The sequence below is a fragment of the Pleurodeles waltl genome, chromosome 4_2, assembly GCF_031143425.1.
Source record: "Pleurodeles waltl isolate 20211129_DDA chromosome 4_2, aPleWal1.hap1.20221129, whole genome shotgun sequence".
Classification (NCBI taxonomy): domain Eukaryota; kingdom Metazoa; phylum Chordata; class Amphibia; order Caudata; family Salamandridae; genus Pleurodeles; species Pleurodeles waltl.
In genome coordinates, this window is record NC_090443.1 from 528,080,518 (window position 1) to 528,103,363 (window position 22,846).

The window sequence follows — 22,846 nt, forward strand, 5'->3', positions numbered from 1 at the left end:
ACCAGTACCTAGTAGGCAAAACGGGGGCAGAAAGTGGAAGTGCACTTGCCAAACACCCATTTCCTTACAAAGAAGGTGTGCGGTAACCTGGTATGTGTCAAGGAACTTGTATGGATGTAATGCATAACAAGAAACATATGCCTTATTTTACATCTGCCTTCCTCTAGGACCACTTACTTGCTGGAGAGTTCCCACCTGTATATATCTGCACAGTACGGAACTGCGTAAATTACCTCAGGCTACACGACGCTCTAAGCCCCTCTTATTTCAGGAGGCCCTTCTGAAACTAATACAATCCAATTAGAATGAGTTTCACCGACACAAGGTGCCAATTTACAAAGTGTGTCAGAAGAAAAAGGACACTTTGGCGTTTATTTTGCTTGAGTGAATATTACATTACGTTTTATTCAGCCAAAGATGTTTTTTACACTATGCACATAACACCGCTATTTTTATGTATGTTACGAAGACAAAACGGCCAGGACTTTCAAAAACCTGTTAACAGGCCTATGAAGCCAATATGCAACTTGCAATTTAGGTGCATCCAATGAATAAATGTTTAGAGACAGATTTCTGGCGAACACAAACAGCAGAAGAATACAGAACAGACTGTGGGTACTTGGATACCCAACACTGGAGGAGGTAGTGAAGATGGCAAAAGCCATTCAAAAGTCTGGGTCATGGGAGTAGGCTATAAACAATGAAAAACAAGCTATTACAATAAACATAGACCTGAAATGGACAAGAACAGAAGTGGCGCATGTAGGATGGGTTTGTACAGTTGTGGCAACAGTCACACAGCACCATTCAAAAGATGCCCTACCATCGGAGAACATAAAGATTGTGGCAGAACAGGTCATTTTTCCAGAGCATGCTGAGAAAATAAACTTTACTTTGAGAATAAAGTAGCTGTAGTTAACGAAGTAACTTCTAATATCCCCGATTGCAAAACTCAAGGTAAACTGGAAATATGGCACTAGTTGTACAAGAAGCAGTGTGAAGGAAAGATGGTCTGGACAAACCACCAATGTGCGGCTTGAAAGCACCACCAAAGGAATTGACAGTTACTACTGGCTCAGGGTCCCTGTTCACGGTTATCACTAAGGAAAAATTTGACTCTACATTGGCACTCATAGTAAACTACCTAATGGAACCCAATTAAAAAAAGCTGCCAAGATCAACTTATTAGGAAGTTTTTCAAGTTAAGTGTCATTGAAAGGATGACTTGTTTGGGTTACGCTATCTGTAGCACGTAAGGAAGTATGCATCTCAGATGGAAGGATCAATGCTAGCTGAAGATAACTTAATCCCTGTGGATCCTCTATTTGCCACCACAAAACTCGATCCCATTTTACAGATAATTTAGTTGTTCCCGCAAGTATTTAACAATGGCCTGAGCGAGTTAAAGGGATGGGTGCGCCACATAAAACCAAGATTATACCAAACCGGTGGTACAAATGTTGAGGGGAGTGCCTCTTTCTCTCCAAAATGATCTAGTTAATAGGATCTCCAAAAGAATTAAATCATAAAGGAAAGAGTTCTCACTGGATTTCACCAGTAGCTCAGACTAATTAGAATAACGCGGACCTACGAGTTCCATCATCATTAAAAATATCCCTTGGCCAAAATGAACAAAATCCTTGCTCTCGTAGATGGGACAACCATATTGTCTACTCTCGATTTGAGATAAGCCTACAACCAAGTTGGGTTATCAAAAGTATCTCAAACATGGCCTTCCTTTTAGATACCTTCTAGGTTATTCCAACACCGCAGCATGCTATTTGGCCTGGTATTTTCAGCATGCATTTTTCAAAACGCCATGTTTCACCTTTTCAAAGATCTGGACGGTAGTGTAAAGTGTTTCCAAGAGGACATTTGTGTGTTGACTTAACATAAGGATTAGCATAGGTTCAACACAAAAGTCTGCACTAGGTTAGCAGGAAAGAAAACAACAGTATGACCTGAGAAGTGCAAACTGTTTCGAGGGCAAGTACATCATAGAGGATACCATATTGTCCCAAAGGACTGTACCCATGTTGTCTTTAGTCAAACCCATCTAAGAAGTACCGCCATTAGAAGAAAGAGCAGAGTAAGGCCTTCCACTGGGTTATGCGAGTACTACTCTAAATTTATTGAAAAGTTTGAAACGCACACGGAATCCTTGAGAAAGCTGCTTTGGAAAACGCAAGGAGGCACAACAGGAAGCAATTGAGGGTGAAAATCCTCTAGGATGGTCGTTGGGGGCTTAGTATACGTATACATGGACAAGACACAAAGGGTGGTTCCAAGTCCTTTTGACAATGCAAAGTGGTGAAATTTAACAAGTATCATTACACATGTTGTTAAATGTTGGGAAGACAAGAGTGTTGGCTGAGTGTGAGAAAAACTGAGTGATAAAGATGATGATGGTATTCCCATGAACCAAGAGCACAGTGTTTCAATAGGCTCCTCCATAAAGTGGATTAAGAAATTACCCAAAAATAAAGTATTGAACAAAAGGGCCATGACACGTGCAGGTTTTCATTGGACATTATATGACTCCTGCTGCTGAGAGCGACTGTGTGCGACAGTTTCATCACTGGACAAGTGGCAAATTCACAAGAACTGAGAACCTCCAAGATAAGTGATTTTTTCCTTCGCTGACTTTGTGGCGGGAGAAGTGCTATATCTGTGGTATGGTTACGTTTCTCTTATTGTTTTCCCAATCCTTTTCCACTCTCCCCTGAAGTTCATCAAAGTTTGGCCGGTGCTGATAAGATGCATCTTCATTAATAATTGGACGACTTGCCTTGCTCCTTGTTTGGCGCACATTTAAAGGCTATAAAACGGGGGCTAGGAGCCAATATTTTCTCCCCTCAAGCATATACAGAGGTTTCGCAACTTAAAAAATTATATATATATTCGCAGGGCGTCATCCGGTCCGGGGAGTCAATATAACAATCCTAAACTACAGAAACCCCTGCTTTACATTTTCAAAAGAATATTCGAATACTGAGCAGCTCAGCTGTCGTATGCCAAAATTATTGTTCACATTTCGAGTCGCATTTTTTCTACTGCAAAGTTGAAAGGCCACCCACCAGGCTACCATGCTATTACTGTGGTTGCAGGATTTACGCTTGTGCTTTGTATTATTATTAAGCGTGTTCTAAGTATTATTAGTAACACTGGACCGCCATACCGCTGTCAGTAGATTTAAATTTGACACGTCCCTGCTCTTAAAATCCAAACAATCGGTGGATACCTGTGCCGGAATAACTACCTCCTTCTCATCCTGTCCACTTTCGGCCTAGTCCCAAACCGGGAGGTCTCAACCTCAACTAGCCCAGTCAACCCGCTCAAACTAGACTGTCCTGAGACACCGTGCATTGATGCAAAAATCCAAGTTTACTTTTTGAGGAACACCGGTACACAACCCTCCCCCAAATCAGCTAGAAACAAATGTACAGCCCTCCCCCACCCTGTCTCCCCCTGCACCGCTAAGGGCACGCAAATAGGCACCGCTCGCATCGCCATGCGATCCCAACCCCCAAAATAAAAGCTGCGCCGCTGCATCGTGATATTCCTGCCGGACTGTCACCACGGGGGAGAGAAGCAAGGGGGTGTGGGGTGTGTGCAGAGCCAGACGGGGGAGGGGACTGCAGTCTGAAGTTAAAAGACAAAAAAAATGAAAGGGTTCAGAGCTTTAAAGCAGATTTAAGAATAAGCTGGAGTTCTGAACAACTGATAGCTATTAAAAAACATGCCTCCCAAGCATTTCTTGTTGCAACCTGCACACATGTAAATCAAGTCCTTTGTGAGACTCGCTGGAACTGAGCGCCCCGGGGCTCTGCAAAATACCAGCTGCGGAGGCAGGGGCCGCTGCTGTTCTGCATCTGGGGTGGTAATAATAAAGGGCATTTACAGGGGGCCCCGCTTCTTCCAAAGGTCCGTGCCACCACCATTCCGCACTCGGTCAGAGCCCCCATTCGTTCCAAACTCCAGCAGAGCCCATCACTAGCCCTCCAGATATCCACGGCAGAGGCCACCCAAGACCCATCTGAGGGCACTTAAAGAGCCTTCCCATCCGAGGCTGTAGAATACATGCCGATTTTATTACAACTTTTGAGCTAGCATTTTGCAGAGGGTAGGACGCAAGTCCGCCATACTAAGTCTTGACTTAACATAACGAAGTTCCTCCTGGAGCTACACCTCTGTGGACCTTCCTGACCCCTCCCCCCCCCCCTTTTTTTTCAAAAAACTCTTGGTGTTCAGGCACCTCGGGGAAACAGACCACGTGGACAGCTCCAAAGTCTCCTGCAAATGTGCGCTGGTCAGCAATGCATTTCGTATAGGATGTTTAGGTCAACTTTGTGGACCTAATACATAGACTAACAAATTACAAAATCTACATCGAATTGTATCCAACTGACCAATACTTTGCTGTGATTTAGTCTTGTGGTATTTCTGGCCTACCACAGGAACTCAAGAGTAAGTCAGGGTTATACCACAAGAGTAAGTCACTCCTATTAACAACATCGGGCTCAATCTTTTCAAAAACAAGAGCAGCGTGCCTCTTTTGTGGAGGATGAAGGTCACACTCAAAATGATAGCATATGTGTGTGTGTGTGTATATATATACACATACACACACACACACACAGGTAACAGCAGGTAATCATCAAGAATTCAAGTAACAATTGGCTTTCCCAGTGTCTTTTAAACACGTTGCAAAGCAGCGTGGCTGTGGCAGCACGGCTTATCCCTTATTTCTTCTTATTGGGAGTGAGTGTGTGTTGTGTGGGGGGGGGGGGGGCGCAACAGATGTGTGCGAGGGAAAAAGCAACACGGACAAGGGTGGAGGTTGGGAGAGGATGGATAAAGAACATAATACCTGAACCTCAGCAAGCAGTCGATTCACAGCAGAAGGACGCCAATCAACCTAAATCGGATGTCACTCCCTGATCTTTCATTTGGCGCGTGAACCAATTTAGTAATTGGTTCACGCGCCAAATGAAAGATCAGGGAGTGACATCGGCAAGCACCGAGAACACGGCAAACAGATGGATGAACGTGCAATTGCACTGCCCTCAAAGAACGAGCACGTTCATCGCCACGCCGCTGGAAGGTAGCAAAGCCCCTTACAGTGCACGATACTCTCGCAACAACCGTACCTGTGCCTTCAGCAGGCGAGCCCTAAAAACCTTGTCGGCCAGCACGCGCCCTTTGTTCAATTCTATACATTACCAACGTCAAACACCATTCAGACTTTTACGTCTTGGCTAGTTTGATATAATAATACGATTTTAGAAAGCGCTGGCAAATCATTATTTTCTTGGTGTTTAGCCAGGCTGAAAAGACAAAGGCTGCAAACGTTTAGTAAGATAACATTGTAAGTAAGTTGAGAAGTGAAGACCCTGACGAGACCACAGATAGATTTTATGCTTGTTCTGAGGAATGGGGCTCAGTGCAGATAATTGTTTTTCATGTTTTATTACAATTCTTCCCACCTGGGACCATTTATGTACATTTATGCCTTCTCGGACTGATTCACCTGATGTTCTGACCAGGGGAAAGTCTTGGAATTTTAGGCTGCACTGTCTTATTCACGCACATCTTCATGTACATGGTAATCCAAGGCATAATGAGCTGCCAGGCTAAGATCGCCGGAAACCCATTCAGCAGATTCAGGGGTACATCTCCTGCAGGCAGGTATGATACAGTAGACGTCTCGCTATGTCCCAGGTGTCTAGATGTGTTGTTTGTACAACATCATCTATTAATAGCGCAGAACAAAAGGTCCCGTTTATGCATTTTCATTTAAACATTTGTGTAACTTGAAGTCCGAAGCACACCTGACCGCGGATTGTTAGAAAACGTTAAATACATAGTGTTGACTAAAATCCTCTCTTTATGCTACTTCAAGCCAACAACCACGGGAAGAGGGCGCACGCGAACTGGACATTAGTACAGCCAAGTTCAACAGTTTTTAAAAGCCATAAATGTGAGATATCCTTAGATCGCCCCCCTTTCTAATCCAAACTGGAACCTGCAACACGGGGGAGAACTTATCTTCAAAATGGAGCGCAGCTAGGTTGCACTATCTAACTGATCTGTTAAACAGGCAGGAATCTTGCCAAGAGTCAGAACATGAACTTAATCCTGACCTCAAAGGAGGTTATTCAAGGTAGCTCCGGGTGGCTGAAAGAGCTTCCTTTCCAGGCACAACAGACTAGCCATATTCATCAGCAACCAGGGCCATTGTGGTACCAAAATAGGCATTCCACGCCCTGACTCCTACACTGCATGCAGTGGTTCACAAATGCCTACCGAGAAGGGGTTCGGCCAGGGGCGCTCGCCAGAGAATATGCATGGCAAACAGATGGATGAACGTGCAATTGCACTGCCCTCAAAGAACCGGTACGTTCATCGCCACGCTGCTGGAAGCCCGAGAGGGCGCCGTGCTGCAAGAGTACATAGCTCTGTCCCTTGCCAGTGTTAAGCAAGAGGAGGCTACAGGTTTAATTAGGGGAAACTAAGACAATGCAAACGTTGTTTATCGCGGACGAGCATTGGGCTGAAACCTCGGAATCCGGCAGAACATCTAAGCTTCCCCCCCATAAAGATATTAAAATGCACCACACAAAGTAGTGATTCAACTGCTTGCGGGCAGGCCCCCCATTTTACTGCCAGGAAATAACCTACCGCTATTTCAAGACCGATCAGAGTAAAACGTAAAGTCACTTCAGTAAACATGGACAATACAGGTTATGGTGCTCAGCCGACAACGCAACGAATCAGACGTGGTCCATTCGCGATATTTTAAAAAGATAATGAAATGCCCCGCATTGTAAGGTGCGCAAGGTGTGCAACGCTCCAAATATTGCAATGACAGACGTAGGCATCACAAATGCTTTTACTTGTGTACGTTCACCACAAAACGCATGGTATAAAATTAATGATTTCAGAGGCAGACCCGCAGCCTGTGTTATGTATCCCTAAGACTACACGCTCCTGCTGAAAGAACAAACACGGAAAACTCAATGAAATATTTAGTTAGGCCAAAATACAGTACAAGGCTGCTCTAGCAGCTACAACGCCGAGCACAAGGCTCACTCACACTGGTACCACGGTAGAAGACTATGGAGATGCCTGGGCTCGAAGACAGAACTGGCAATAAAACATCAACGGTGTCTGGATCAAAGCATTTATGTTTTTTAACCTTAATGGGTCTGAAAACCGTTGAAGAAAGTGGAGGGAAAATGTTGAGGCTTGGGTGTCTGGGTGGTCCAGGGAAGCCAGAGAATCCCCTCAGGATAGTGTTACTCAACATAAAACAACTAAAGATAGGTGCTCCGGTGTCTGGACACAACTGAGCAGCGTCAGCCATATATGCATTATGAAGGCTATCCTAGATCTGCCTCTAGTGGGGTTTGCTAAACCCAAAACTCATAGGATCCGGAGGCCTCAAGACAGGCCCGCCCCCCCCCACCAGCTATACGCAGACCAACAATCTTATTTGTTGGAAGAGGTTTTTATCAACACACCTTTTTATCTTTATAGCATAAAGTCATAAATCATTTATAAAGAACATTACACAAATATTTACAAGTCATGAGAAATAGTGACCATAAATCTTTTCTGACAGGATCCCTTCCTATCCTGAACCCCCATTGGACAACACAAGTAACCCATATCTCACCTGAATCCTTAGGAGGGGCGGCTACCCTGACTACACCGTTCCTTGTCCTCACGCTCAGGGTTCCGCCCCCCCTCCAAACACCAATCAGACTCAGCAAGTAACTGGGCGACCAAGAGCTGGAGCCCCATGGCCCCCCCAGTGATCTGTGCTCCCTTACCCCTTGATCTGGTGTGTACATCCGCAGGTTGGCTCAGAACTTCAGGATACTATCCCGGGTGTCCTCCCAGGGCCCCAACCTTGGGGACCACCTGTTGTTTCTAGTCACTTTTATACCTTAATTTCCACATAAAACCTTACTTCAAATCAAGGAGAGGGTGGGACAACTGCGGGCCCAGCACAAAACCAGCCGCCGCAAACAGTAAAGAAGGACGAGCCTTCTTGGGGGTGGGCGGGATCTTAAATAGCCCCCCACCGGTTTGCAGCAGCTGGATCTGGCTAGCAGCCAACGCAGCCGCTATGATCCAACCTGATTATACTTCCGCCCCCACACCATTGCAAGGCGTGGTGGCGGAAGTCCTGGCCAGCCTTGCGCACCTCCGGTGCGTAAGGGGAGCGTTGGGCCTCGGAGGCCCTGTCCCCTAACGGGCAGCGCTCACCCATGTTAGGGGGGGTGCTTTACCCTTTGAAAGGGTAAAGAAGTTCCCAGATGTTCCCCCACTACACACAAAACTTTGTTGTGGGGAGGGAAAGACCGAACCAATTCCAGACACAGATAAGCAGCAGTCAAAATGAACCTGGTGCCCCTGGATTCTTTGATGCTAAGACTAGGATTGTAGTTTTCCTGGAGGGTGGGGCATGCAGCAACACCTCCCAGGGGTCAGACGATCTGAAAGCTGCCTCCTCGACTGGTCAATAAATCCAGTTGTCAGGCCAGCTCTCCCGTGCAGGGGTGACTCCAGTGCAATGAGTCAATCCCTGTAAAGAGTATTGCCTCTGTCCTTGGAAACACAGGAATCAAGTCCTACATATTGCGTGTTACTGAACTGCCAAGTAACTCCTCTTTGTGCCGACACTTTAAGGAGGTAGCGAGATCAAAGACTCAACACTTACTCTTTCAAGGTGGTGAAGTGAAGAACAATTAGTTCAGGTAGCACCAGCACTATACACAATAAAAAATAAGGTGCAAACAGTTTCAAAAGATTTAAGAATTAGGATTGAGCCATTTAGTAACTTTAAAGAAGTTTTGGAGCATTTATATCCCTTGTGTAATATAGTGTAGGTACTACAACCATTCTGTGCCCACCAAAGACAAAAGGATTTGCAGCATATGCAGTGAACACAAGGCTACAATCACACTGGTATTTTCCACAAAATTAGCCATACAAAACATCTGGTAAGGGAGCACAGGTCTGTTCACATATTTTACTGTGCAGTTTTTTTCCCCAGGTGTTCATGGTTTCTATAAAGTCTTCGGTGTTGTGGTCAGTCAATCACACTAGGCTTGGTGCTGTCGGACGACAGTGGGGTAGTACAAGCTCTCACTGGGTTCCTGCACACCTTGAAGGACAAACGTTGTCAGGCTGCAGAAATCTGCAAGGGCTCCCTGGAGCCAAGCATCAGATTGTGAGGATGCTAGCAAAACAAAGCATTTTCTACAGTTTCCTGTTTTTAGGTAGGATGCAGCATCTTGGTCAGATGCTGTGGATGGGGAGCAGAGATCAATACAATGGCAGCACAACTCAGGGTGCTGCAGAGTTAGAGGGCGCAGGGTGAGGGGGTCCTGCCAGCCTCATGTTAGCTGAAGATAAAGGATGGAAGAGACATGGCCTAGCAGTTAGAGCTGTTGGCCTTGGAACCTGGGATCCTTGTTCAAATCCAGCCTCAGAGATTAACTCAACCTGGTGTAATTTTGGTCAAATCACTTAATCTCGCTGTGTCTAAACATGTGAAATGTAATGTATGAATTGCATTTGTGTAATCCCCACTTGATGCACATGATTTTGCAGATTGCCTTCCATTCCTGTAATTAATATACCGAGCACAAGCTCTGTTGCTTCCTAGGCAGGCTTGCACTATATAAATACCAATACATACATACATGGGGATCCTCCACAATACAAATGCATAGCTTCACTGCTGTTATAGGTCACTTCTCAATGTCATGCCGCAGTCACATATTGGCCCCATGCCCGTTCTTCAAGCAGGTCACCCAATTTAATCAATATATTCATTTTGCATGGAGTATTGTCTTGATATGACTTAGTAGAGTTAAGTATAAAACATCATGTGAGCACACAAAGTCTCAGGCCTATGTGATTCAAGAGCGATTCTAAATACACTTCCTTCTCGGACGTGAACAGCATCAAAGATACCCTATTTAGTCCTAGGTTGTCCTCATCTCTTAAAAGAAACACAGCAGAAGTTTCTTATTTTAGACCTCTCCATTCTCTACAAAAAAGTACTACATGTATAAAAGTGAACAATGAATATTCTGGATGGACCATGTTATATCCAGTCACCAGGGACAGTTGGCCTAAACCAACTGTCCAATCCAGTTTGAAATTAGACCTAAACGTTTTTGGGTAAGAAACAGTAGAGCACACTTTTTGTGGGCCACAGCTCTATAATATCTCTCTTTAGGTCAAACTGTCCACTTTGCTTGTGGACTCCAGGCAGTTAAACAAATTAGAGGATGGAAAGGCAGGCCATGTCCTTCAATAAGGGGTGCGCACCTTGGCCTAGATTCCAGAACACAGCCATTAATTATGTGTTGTTTAGGCTAAGTTATATTCTAATCACCCATTTCCCCTCCCTTTTTGTACTTGGCTACACAAGCAGTTGGTAAGGACAGCCAGGGGTGGGGTTTGTGATGAGATTGGGAAAATACAAGCAGGAGTGTCACAAGAAGCACAGGGAAAGGGGTCCCCCTACCTCACATGTACCAGATCACACACACACATAACAGACACAAAAGGTGGGATGAGGAAAGCTGCCTTAACATTCTACACAGATTTACCAGCAGGAGCTGGAAAGTGCCTTTTCCAGCTGGGGAGATCAAGCAAAAAAAAAAAGCACCTGTACATACTATAAAAATACGCTGCTATCCACCACTGGTAGATTCATGGTCTGGTCATGAGAACAGTAGAGACCCATGTTAAAAGAAGTAACACTTCACCACAGAACAGAGTCTTTTGCTCCCTACCGGTGAGCAACACACCAATATCGTAAAGAAAACTTTTTTGAAGGCATAGGTATTTTGTACAAGAAAAGATAGCAGTCTGCCTGAATGAGAACCGAGAAAAGCATTGTTATATGGGTACTCCACCATGGAACCTTCGCCCCAACACCAATGAAGTGAACGCACTCACAAGAGCACTGCAGTGAACGCGCTCACAAGAGCACTGCAGTGAACGCGCTCACAAGAGCACTGCAGTGAACGCGCTCACAAGAGCACTACAGTGAACGCGCTCACAAGAGCACTACAGTGAACGCGCTCACAAGAGCACTACAGTGAACGCGCTCACAAGAGCACTACAGTGAACGCGCTCACAAGAGCACTACAGTGAACGCGCTCACAAGAGCACTACAGTGAACGCGCTCACAAGAGCACTACAGTGAACGCACTCACAAGAGCACTGCAGTAATGGTATGTCTGTGGGTATTTAAAATGCTCTAACATGCACAGACCATGCCAGAGGACCCTTGTACACCGACCCTATCAACCAAAGAGAATGGCATGGCACGTGTTTATACATTAAAAGAAAATCGGGAAGTGCAAAGAGTCTGCACAATATTAGTCGCCGCCACAAAACACTTTTCTAGCACCCAAATGTGTTAACACTAGGTGTTCTAGTTAAAAGGGGCTGAAAACAAATATTTAAACTGGGCAAGTGAGGCCATCTTCCTGGCCGAGCTGGGCACAAGGCTTTCATTTTGTCCATGAAGGTAATCACCAAAGAAGCAAATCGCTTAGGGGGGAAGGGGGCTTTGAGAGAAATCAAAGGCCAACTAACCTAGTCAGCTGTTAATCCACATTTTGGAAGAATATGAAAACTGAGAAACACAAACAAGGAAGACCTCTGAGACCCTGAAACTATACCCATTGGGAATAGGCGAAGGTGATTGGCCCGAACAACCAGTCACATCAGGCGATATGAGCTTCTCATGTGCATGACGGCTGAGACAAGAATGGGGAACCAGCCCAGGGCATGCAAGAATATTTAATTTTGCTACGCTCGTCGGAAATAAGACAACTATCTAGTCCTATTTGCTTCCAGGAACATCCGTTGAACTTTTAAGTACACCAGGAAGAACTTAAATTCGTAACCCCTGCCAGGGACATCTGGCAGAAAAAACGACATACATGCCTCCCAGCTTTACACAACAGGTGGCTTATTTACAAACAGGTAGGTGTTCTGTGTACTGTTATTATCTATATATATACAGAAGGTAAGCCCCAGCAAAATACGTCTAAAAAAAAAAAAACGTTAACAATTCGCCAAAGTGCTGCCAAAAATCGCATTTTGTAATATTAAGTTGGGCTGGAGTAAAGAGAAAGGTATAGGCTCCTTTTCTCAGCTGATTATTACGACCTACAGGGGAGGGTGAGAAAGGGCTGAAGGAAATGAGGTCACTGCATTCCAATCTAAGAAAAAAACTACAGTGGAAACTTAAAGAAGAATGCAGGTGTCTATTTTCGGAGCCTTAGATGTGGGAGCGGTCTAAGATTTAAAGGGGAATGACTGGCTACAAATTGCAGGCAACTTCCTGCAGAACAATTCGGGGGGGGGGGGGGGGGACAACAGAACAAACTCTAAAGAATCAGAGCTACTGTGGGCAATATTTCTAAGGGTCTCTCTTAAATCTACACAGTAGCAACTAGTATCAAACACTGAATGAAGAACGGTAGACCAATATATTTTCTTTAGATCGTTAGTTCCCGTAGCAAAATACAACAATGGATATAGAGGATGACGAATCACGATTGACCATAAACCACAAAAAAAAAAAAAAAAAAAAATACAAGAGTGGCTCTCTATCGGGAAAAAAAGGATCAGGTGCGTTTGTCACTTCTAAGCGAAGAAGAAGGAAGTTTCCCAAAAAGAGTTTTTCTAAACCACAAGTAAAACTCTGGCCAGTTGTGAAGCAAGGCAGAATTTCGAATATCACAACCCTGTGGCCTCTTCAATCACCCGTTGGGTGTTTGGTAACATTTATTAACTCTGGTGTTAGCCAAGACCTTTTGATTTGAAATTATGTATTCAGTTAACTTACTTACAAAGGTTTTCTGCCAGCCCTATTCCTCCATTAGCCTCGGAGCCATTCATAGTTTCTTACACACACTACAGCACACAGCATGGGTACTCCCAAACATTTTCACAGTGGCCAAAACGTTTGTCTGATTTGACCGAGGGAAAGCAACGATGCCAGTAGGGTGAGGGGTAGGGGTAGGGGCAGGGGGTAGGTGGTTAAAGGGGAAGTAAAGTATATACATCTAACGGCTGAACTGCAAAATGTGAAACCAGAAAACCTGTAGTTATTCCAGGCTCCTCACCTTAACAAACTGTGCGATGCTAGGCAATTGTTTTATTTCACTTTCACTCCTTTATCTTCATTAGCCCATGTAATAAGAGGACCTCGAAATGCAAGACTTCAAGATGTGCACTGTACAAAAACTTCTCCTTTGTTGGATTTAATAAACTGTAATGTTGGTCACTTATAATGAAAAACTTTTTCAATTTTGAAGAGACTTTATGCATATTTTACATTTTTCGGCAAGATGCCTTAAATTATTTTTTTTTAAATAGATGTTCCCGTAAGTTAAGGGGTGCAAGACACCATAGTTACTTCCTTTCTTTAATGGAAATTAACCTTTAAATAAATTCTTGCCCGTTTATTAAGCATCATTTTAATGTTTGGGCAGAGTCAAGTAAGCAGCAGCTCAGTGCGGCTGTGCACTCGGAGGCCGCAGGCAAATGTCAAGAGGGCCACACTGAGTATCAGTGGATAGAGCAATAGGTCAGTGCACATCAGCCATTGGTCAACTTCAAATTGAATGGTGGCATTCTGCTCTTGTAGGACGTGGAATTGCGTGGCGTAAGTGGTTTGCTTCAAAGCCCAGGACTGCTGGTCCTGCGTACACTTTTGATGAAATGTTTTTGTAGTACACTTACGCAAAAACGCCATTACAAAACAAAAATGTGAAAACCAAAAGCTTGACAGCAAACATATAGGTCGTCCCATTGTTGGCCCAAGTTGCTGCACTAGAGGAATTTCAAGGAAGACTCTCCTAGCAGGTTCGTAACCCCTCGCACATCCGCACTACAGGTTTCATGCATGGCCGCTTAACAGAGGCGGACACAAGCGAAACATACGACGGTTAAATTAAAGTTTTTTCTGAAAGTTAGGAACACTTCATAGATAAGAAAGTGATTGTGCCGTAAGCGTCATACATGTTTCACCCTAGCGTCTGATTTAAAACTTTTACAATGTTCACAAAACACATGAAATACCCAAGCACCTGCATGCATGCAGATTTTCCCTGTGTCCTGCCACTGCCCTATAACCGCTCCAAAGGCAAAAGAGGAAGACAGACTTGCATTCCCAAAGTAACACCGTTCTCTCTTCTGGCTCCCAAAAAAAGAAATCTAGGGAGAAATCCCTCCTTCTCCTCACCAAACTAAGTATGGATATGTTTTGCCACCCATTCAAGTGTATTTTGGCACGGGAGCTGTCATTGCCCAATATGGCTATAATGTAGAATTGGGTGTTAGCAGCTTTTGGGTCAGATTTGACGTGACAAAATTTGTACAAATGTTGCGCAGACTAGGCTGTTTTATATGCACGAATTTTGCCAGCTAATAATATTCAACACCTGTGAGAGGGGAGGGGAATGCATTATTCGAGTTTCACAGCATCGAATGGGGGAAATGTGTGGTTTTATTATGTTACCACACTGCGGCCTGCGGAAGCCAGCATGGGAGAGTGAACGTCAGGGTGTGCGTTCAGTGTATTCAAAGGGTGGTTTAACACCCACATGCTGCAGCCCTCGGTGCAGGGCACAGACTAATCGCGAACTTGGAAAGCTTCAGGAACAGCCACAAACTTAGGAGAGGACTCTGCTTTGCCACACCCTTACAACTGAGGGCAATATCAAACTCTTGCTTTTCCAGCCGAAAATAGCGCTTGCATTTACAAGATGTAACCTTTGCCAGCCTCGACACACTCGGCTATGTTTAGCACACAGCGACTGCAGAATTTCTAGTAAAATGGTGGACTTCACTTTGTTCAACAAGTTGTAACTTTCAAGCAATTTACCGCGTTATATTTACGAGGTGGCATTTCCTGCCTTTTTGTGGTGGAGACGGCCGGCTAGAACGATTAACTTGACCTGCTGCTCAGGACTACATACACTTTTGTCGGATCTGCGGGTGCAAAACAGGCTTCTTTTGAGGCGCACTCTTTCCGTCAGACCTACCAGGAAAGAATGCGCCTGCTCTCTAGAAATAGCTCAGGGCCTTGCCAAGGGCCTCGAAAGCTGGGATCCCAGACTCCAACTGTTCTGCTTGGACAATTCTTTCTGCGTGGGGTTCCTAAATTAAACACATGTTCAACCTGCATTTTAGTTAGACTGTTTACATCTTTCTAGCTCTCTACACTACGTGCCAACCGATCCCTCACAGAAATCCCGTCAGGTGTTCCGGCTGGCACGATATCCAAGCAGGAGATTGCCGGCAGCGCTTGGCTTCGTTTCCAACTGTAACTGAAATCAGGATGCCAGTGAAGAGCCAGGCGGTGCGGTCTGAATTCACAACACATGCATTGATTGTGGTCCTCAAGGAAACATTCACTATCAATTGTGTCTGTTCACGAAGACGTGTAGTAGATCCGCTGCTGTACAACAACTTGCCTAAGCAGAGGTCACGTCGACGCTAAAATCCCTACTCCACATATCCCGTCATAAATACACCAGCTGTCGCAGGTATTCTGCCACACCGATAAATGTACTTTTTAGGCTCTGCCTTCCTCCAACAAATCACAGCTGTCAAAACTCGTGAGCTAACATTGGCGAAGGTCTACTTCAACATACCAAAGTTGTCAAAAACATCGCAGGCAGCTGCCTACAATCACGGAAACGGACTACTGACAAACTCTGGAACTCAAAGTTAGATCCTTGAATTTGTACAAAAGGCAGCCAAGATCAAGAAATGCAGCCCGACTACATGGATATCCGAGGTGACCATGACATCAGTCACGTGCTCTACTGTTGCCCACTAGTGCACAAGAAACCTACACACTCGAAAAACATAACGAATCTTTAACAAAGTGAGTGGGCGTGTTAAATGTACCCTCTCCATCGTGTGAAAAGTGTTCGGGTGCCCGTCGTGGAAGAGGTGTTAACTACTGTACATCCAGCATACCTTAATTAACTCATTTAGATTAGACGCACAGACCCTGAAATCAGCAAGAACATTCTTGACTGGAGGGCAGCAAGGCCCAAGCAAAGCGCCTCTGCAATGTGGACCGCCTTCGCCCAGACACCACTGCCTTTGTCTCCAGGCCACGGATTAAACACTGCCCGGGCTTTGTGGCCTTAATTAAGTTCGGACGTCACAAAGCTGCGATTTAGTCCACCCCCAAAGGGCCCCAACCCCTGATAGTGCATTCACAATCCTGCTATACATGGAGCGGCGTAACGTGGAGCACAGAGACGTCAAACCCCCTCCCAAACAAAAGTGTCTTTCTACACGTCCCGCAGCTTCCAGCCTGCCCTTTCTCTCCCCGACCATCCTCGACGTTCCCAGGAAGTGAGCACAGTGTTCCCCAGATTGAAGCACTCAAGGGGAAGGAGGCCCCTGCCGCGCCCTGAGAAGGCATTTGGAGACCAGACAGGACAGGAGGACGGAACCCATTCTTCTATGCATTGGTCGGAAGCAGCTAACGACCGAGCTGTGTGACACACTAGACGTCCCGAAACTTACGTAGCCGAGGCATCTTCAAACCAGGGCGACAAAGGCACTTACTGACTACGGTTCCCTGGTCCGCCTGCTCTTCAGGTGCCCATCGCCAGTCAGAACCCTGCTGAGACTTTATCTAACAGATGGTACGGAGAACACATCCCGGACACGATTTTCTGCATGGTCTTCCCGAGCCTCATTCCAGGCCCATGAGACCCTTATCTCGAGGCTGTTCATTCCGAGAACCCCAGATAAAGGAGGCTTCACTACGCAATTCCTTCGCCTGCCACAGCAGAACTGGTACCACCCCTTGTAATCCGCGAGTTAATCACACTGGCTTGTAGCCTCTAGACTTCATCCGCGTTACCAATAGAACCGGATACTACTCTGACACTAAATCAAAAGCCTTACAAGAGCAGTGGTGGACACTAAATACCACACTAACTACTTCTCCTAGGAGATTTTTAGGCCCGATTCCAAGTTTTACCACTAAAAATACCACTAAGAAACAGTTTCTGAAAACGTTTTTATCAAACAGTATTCCAATGTCCACAATGTTTTGCCCTAGCTAATTCCTCCACGCATTGCCTACAGGAAATTGCACGTGCAAAAACGAAGGGGAACGTATAGCCATGATTGCACACCCGAAGCAAATATCCTGTGCAGAGACTTGAAATAAAGTTACGGAAGGGCTCGGAACGAGACAAAGTTCAGTCGTGACTTCACTTTCACCACTCCCTCAACAATCCCGCTTTTCTTCACTGCCTTCCTAAACAATGGCATACACAGGATGTGCACTGCGATAGCACAAACAAGTGATGTACAGAAGACTTGAGTACGTCTCAACTACTGTATTTACTCTAATGCCTCCTGTAATTATGGGGTCTCAGCTAGAGTGCTTTGCTCGCAAAGACCTACAGTGTGCCTTTCAATGTATAGAGGCCCTCATTGGAAGCTGCACAGTTAATCTTGATACACACGGTAACTGCTGCTACCACACATAAGCAAATAACTTATTTAACAGAACATACAGTTTTCGGAGTAGCAAGTTTTAAAATTCACCTTAATAAACATAAAACTAGCAATTGGGTGGGATCTATTAAACCTGATAAATTCATACGCACACCAATTACCTGGCTACTCCTAATGATGGCAATAGAGTGGGAAAATGTTGGATCCATGCAAGACATTACTCTTGATTACTCTGCATGCCTAATTTTGAGACTTCTGAATTTTGGTTTTACAGATGGGTGTAAAATCAAAACCCAGAAGACCCTAAGTTTCCTCCTACCTGCCATACGGATGGGGATGCTTTATTCTCAAAGGAGCAGAAAGACTGTTGAGGATCTGGAAGTGTGACCAGATATCAGGATTGGCTAGGCACCATTATTTTCTAACATTCACCGGCCGCCAGTGGTCTTCTCTACCAGACCCCCACGATGAGGCAAACTGCGGCATATATCTCCACCCCCACATACCCAGGACGTAAAAATTCTGGTTTTACCATTTTGCAGTTGAGGGAAAGCTCTGTGCAGGCTGAGGCACCTCTACCCGTTTACTTTGCCCAAATGTAAAATCTCTGGTGTCTAGTGGGCTTTCTAACCCCCTCCACACCCCATGCAAATCCATTGTGTGCACCAACACCTCAAAAAAAGTAGAAATATTAGTTTGCCCCTTTTGGGATGGGGCAATGGCCCTATGCCAGGGTGGGCTGTCTCCACCCATTTGTGTTTTTTTTGTTTGTTTAGTAAACTCCTGACATCTTGCAATCTTTTTACTGCATAGTGTGCTGCCTCAGCTCTCTCGTTTAATTTTCCCTGGTGGCTAGTGTGCTTGGTTGGGACTAAACAATCATCCTTCCTTGGGCGAAGGGAGGGGCAGAAAATCGGAGTGGGTGCGTCTCATGCTCCAATCCAGGGGTGTGCACATGGGGGGGGTGGAATGGACACAGATCAACACTCAACAGCTGCTGCTCCAGTACTGGGACAAACTCCACAGCACCCACTTGTGAGCTCTATGAACGTGGAGCTCATCTCCATAGAACCAGAAGGGTTACACAACATAAAATACTTAAAGATGGCTGCCATCAGCACACACATGCATGCAACCCGGCACAAGATAACCTGTAAACTAGCATTCTATTAAAGGTATAGCATGAACATAGTTTGGCATTGCAAATAAAATTGAGCCTAAAGTGGCCTTTATTATTATTTATACATGCACAAATGTATTGCCCTATATTTCTATGTGGCATAAGACCGGCCGAAGGGTCTACATAGCTATGACACTACCAGAGCCCGTACTGCATACCATTCTGCAACCTCTGGCAAAATCCCTATGCTCTATGACCTGTACCACCATGGACCATTAAGATATATGCTTGTGGACAAAAGTAGTTAAAAGACTAATGTGTGAAGCGGACTACGAAAAAAAAAAAAACTTTTTTTTTTTTTTTTTTTTAAATAGCACCAAGTGCGGTACAAAAATCATGTTTTTTTGTCGCAGCGGGAGTGCCTCAAACACAAGGTATCACACTACTGCTTGAATATGTGTATATGAATAGAGTGAAAAAGTGTCCCTACAACTTAAATCACAGCATCTTTGTTATTTTGTTTCCACATTTCCAGTTTAAAACAAAAAAAATGTCCACACAATCGCAAAAAGTAACCAATTACTTCCGAGCACGATACGCAAGCTTGAAAATAACTAAGCAATTCTGGCAACGCTCAAAGGCTGTGTTTGCATTATTGTAACACAACCTTAATGGGGCAGCAAGCAGTTGCCATGAAATGGGGGCAACAGCAACTAACACTTGCTTGATATTAGGTACATCCGTCTTCATGGTACATGACAATAGCAGGACCAAGAGTTGACTGCATTAAAATACCTGTAGACTTTCTGGATTTTACACCGCGTTGCTGTTCCTCTAGTCGTTTCGGAAGTAAATCGAAGGTCGTTAGGGGGGAGGGGGGGCGGGTAGGAGGGCACAGACGTAATGATGTTACTTAAACTACCCTGGCATTTTGGTTAAACAACGTCTATAGAAGCCAGCTGATCAAACTCTGCATCCGACGCATAGCAGCTCTGGGCAAGACAAGTGCAGAACCAATCACAATCTGAACCTTGATAACATAAAACATTATAAGTGCCACAGGTTAGCACAAGGCGCGCCCAGGAACTCAGAACAACTAGTTTACGCCAATGATGTGAAGTTGCTTGGCAGTCAGACTGAGTGAACAGATCAAGAAGAGCACATTAAGGTTCTTTTATGGCTCTGTGGTCATACTAGGCTCCCAGCTGAAGGTTAACGACAACTGCTCACGTCTTCTGCAGCTAGTTAGTCCATTCGGGATTAAAACCAGGTACATTGAAAATATGCAATTTCATCGCTGCTTTTTAAGGTGAACATTCGTTTGCTTTAAACCTGCACTATTAGCAAATATTAACGCAAACAAATAGCCCCAGTTGCGCCAAATGTTAAACAGATTGCGAGTGGGGTGCAAAGCAGCACTTGACAATTTAACTGGTAACCTTTCAGACTGATGTACTCAAATACGTGACATTACGGCCTAGAGACTGTAAATAACCCCTCTCTGGTAAACAAACGGGAAAGCTGAATTTGTTTGCAGATGCAAACGAATACTAAAGTACCCGAGAGGAAACAAGGATTCCTTCTTTGCCACAAAATGTTTTTGAAGCACTGCCTATGTACTTCAAGTTTACATCACAGACGCTGTTCTAAAAACAGCAGTTATTGCACTAAATTCCAATGGTCCTAAAGGACCCAAAAACATGCATTTTTTATGCTCAGGTGTCTCGAAATCTAAAATCCCTCCCGGTGAAACCTTACATTACATGAATTATTTAAGTCTGATCTGCAAGACGAAGTTCTAGTGGGAAAAGGTTCCCTCAGGGGTTAAAACGTGTAACACGTGGTAATGAGAGAGACGGAAGAAAGGTTTTGAAACATAGCCGGAAGGTGCAGAATAAACAATGGACGCTGTCTATTATTACAAGTGTGTACTGTTTGGTTGTTTTTTGCTGAGCGCAAAACAAAGTGTTGCATAAACTAGCATTAGCATAAATGTAAAGTTTTAATGCAGGTTGAACGGCTGGACGTGCTGCTCTACTGTGAATCTGCCAACCGTGATTTACCGTTTTATATTCAAGCATGTAGGAAAACACAGTCGCAATCCACATTCCTTTTCACTCGGGTTCGATCTAAGGTCACCTTGAGTTCGAGAATGAATGAGCTTTTTTCACATTTGAAGAAACTGGGAATTCTGTGCCTTTCCGGCTTGCATTTAAATGAGTTTAAAGTGAAGGAAGGCTTGGTAAAATGCAAGACCTGGGTGGCTAGTGTGTCATTGCCCTAAAGACGCCTGCTGTATAAGGAAGGTCTCCCAAGAGACTATCTTGGGGGGGTGATGATGCTCCCTAGATGAAGGCTACGGCGCAATAGGGGTTTGTGAGGGATGTGGGAGAGACTCGGCGGGGAGCAGGGTCAGGCTGATTTATCACCCACCGATCGCAACCAGATCTTTGATCTTTTAGTGGTGTAGTTCTTTGGTACTCGTCGTAATTGTTTAGAGTATTATGGTGCAAGGGAGTGGTCTCTGGACTCACAGGAAGCACTATCAAGCCGATGTTTCCCAGGATCTGCAGCTAGGGAACAGATTTATATAGCGCTTACTACTCGTGGTGCTTCTGCAGATGTGGTTCTTTTAGACTTACCCAGGTGGGGCGCTACGCTGGGGTGATGCTCCACTGCTGCCCACGCGGAAGTTGTTAGGGTGTGTTAAGGTTAGTTGGTAGGAAGGTATGATGGAGAAGGCTTGGGTTTACAAGTACTAACCCAGGCGCGGTGTCGGGGTGATGCTCCCTGAATAGATTACTGAGACTAGGATTACGTTTGAGTTGGAGGAGAGGGGTGGGTATGGGTGTTAAGATTTCTCGGTACTCACCCAGATGCAGCGTCAGGTTGATGCTCGAAGGGTACTGCACCCCCGCCAGCATGCTCTGGCTCTGCCACCAGGTGGTGTCCTGGGGGTTGTTGTAGTCGGTCAAATAATCCGCGCCGTGCCGCAGGGCTGGGGAGCGCGCGTCGCACGTGTGGCAGCTCTTGGTGACGCCGGTGACCCCCGTCTGCACGCAGTACTCCTCCGGCGGGGAACCGCACGTGTTGGTCGCCTCCACCGTCACATTGAAGGCGGCGTTAACGAACTCGGGCATGCAGCGCTGAGGCCGTCCGTCCTCGGTCGTGCATTCGTCCATGGCGGCGCGCCCCCGGGCGCAGAGTAGCCCGAGGCAGAACAGTAGCACCGGTGGCGGATGCCACATTCTGCACCCTCCGGGGCTCCCCACAGACGGCGGCGCGCGCTTCCCCCGCTACCGGCACCGCAGAGCTCGCGCCCCTCGAGGCTGCAGGTGATGGTCTCGCGCACCTCCTGAGTTCTAGAAGTTCGAAGACGCTGCAGCCTCGCGCTGGCTCTTGTGGGCTCGCGCTGCTGGTAGCAGGGCGGTGGTCGGCTTCGCGCTCCGCCGTCTCTGAAGCTTCAGCTGGTAGGTTGAGGCTCCTCTCGTCGTTTTTACTAGAGGGCGTATGCGCTTTTTGCGTTCACCTCTCCGCGGCGCGAAGTCCTGGACTGGCGCTACCCCTAATTCTTATATTTTGATGGGGCACTCGCGTTCCCTTCTTTTGAGGCGGCGGCTCTGTTCCAGTGGAGCAGCCCAAAACTTTTCTCAGCTGAGTCCCGCAGCCCTTTGCGTCGGGCTGATCTCTGTGTGAAGAGGGATGGGCCGGGGGAGCAGCGGTGCACTCTGGGATCGAAAGCTTGGACCAGGCGTTCGACAGTCCTCGGCTTCCTCCGTCACTCCTCCCATTCCCACATTCCAGCTGAGGGGAATGGGCGGGTAGGGCTACGCAGTCACAACCCCGCGCCGCTGGAGTGACAGAAATTTCATGCTGACCACTTCACACCCAGACCAACTGCCCTATCCTCAATCACATTACACCACCCAATTGCCTCACATGCAACTCATAGCCCCACCATCCTCGCATCACCCACTCTTTTCACTTTCGATTCCCACTTCGCCCGCTTTCCCATGCAGCGCACAACGTCCACTGTCACCAGTGCTTAATGGTCCGATGGCGCTCATTTTTGCAGACCAGTAGAGCTTTAAAAAGGCAGGTACTCTCCTGTACTTAACTTAGTACTTGCATGTCTTTATTTGAAGAAGGAGAGTACCTGCGACTCCTCTGACCTCTTGG

The 22,846-nt window shown here is 45.8% G+C and overlaps 1 protein-coding gene across 1 annotated transcript in view; it reads right to left on the reverse strand.

Moving 5' to 3' along the window:
- Positions 1-22,361, reverse strand: part of LAMC1 (laminin subunit gamma 1) — a 657,035-nt gene extending 634,674 nt beyond the window's left edge. The window contains exon 1 of the mRNA XM_069232049.1: positions 21,540-22,361. Within this exon, the coding sequence (XP_069088150.1) occupies positions 21,540-21,915 (376 nt within the window). The 5' untranslated portion in view covers positions 21,916-22,361. The remainder of the gene's footprint in view (positions 1-21,539) is intronic.
- Between the last annotated feature and the right edge of the window lie 485 nt (positions 22,362-22,846).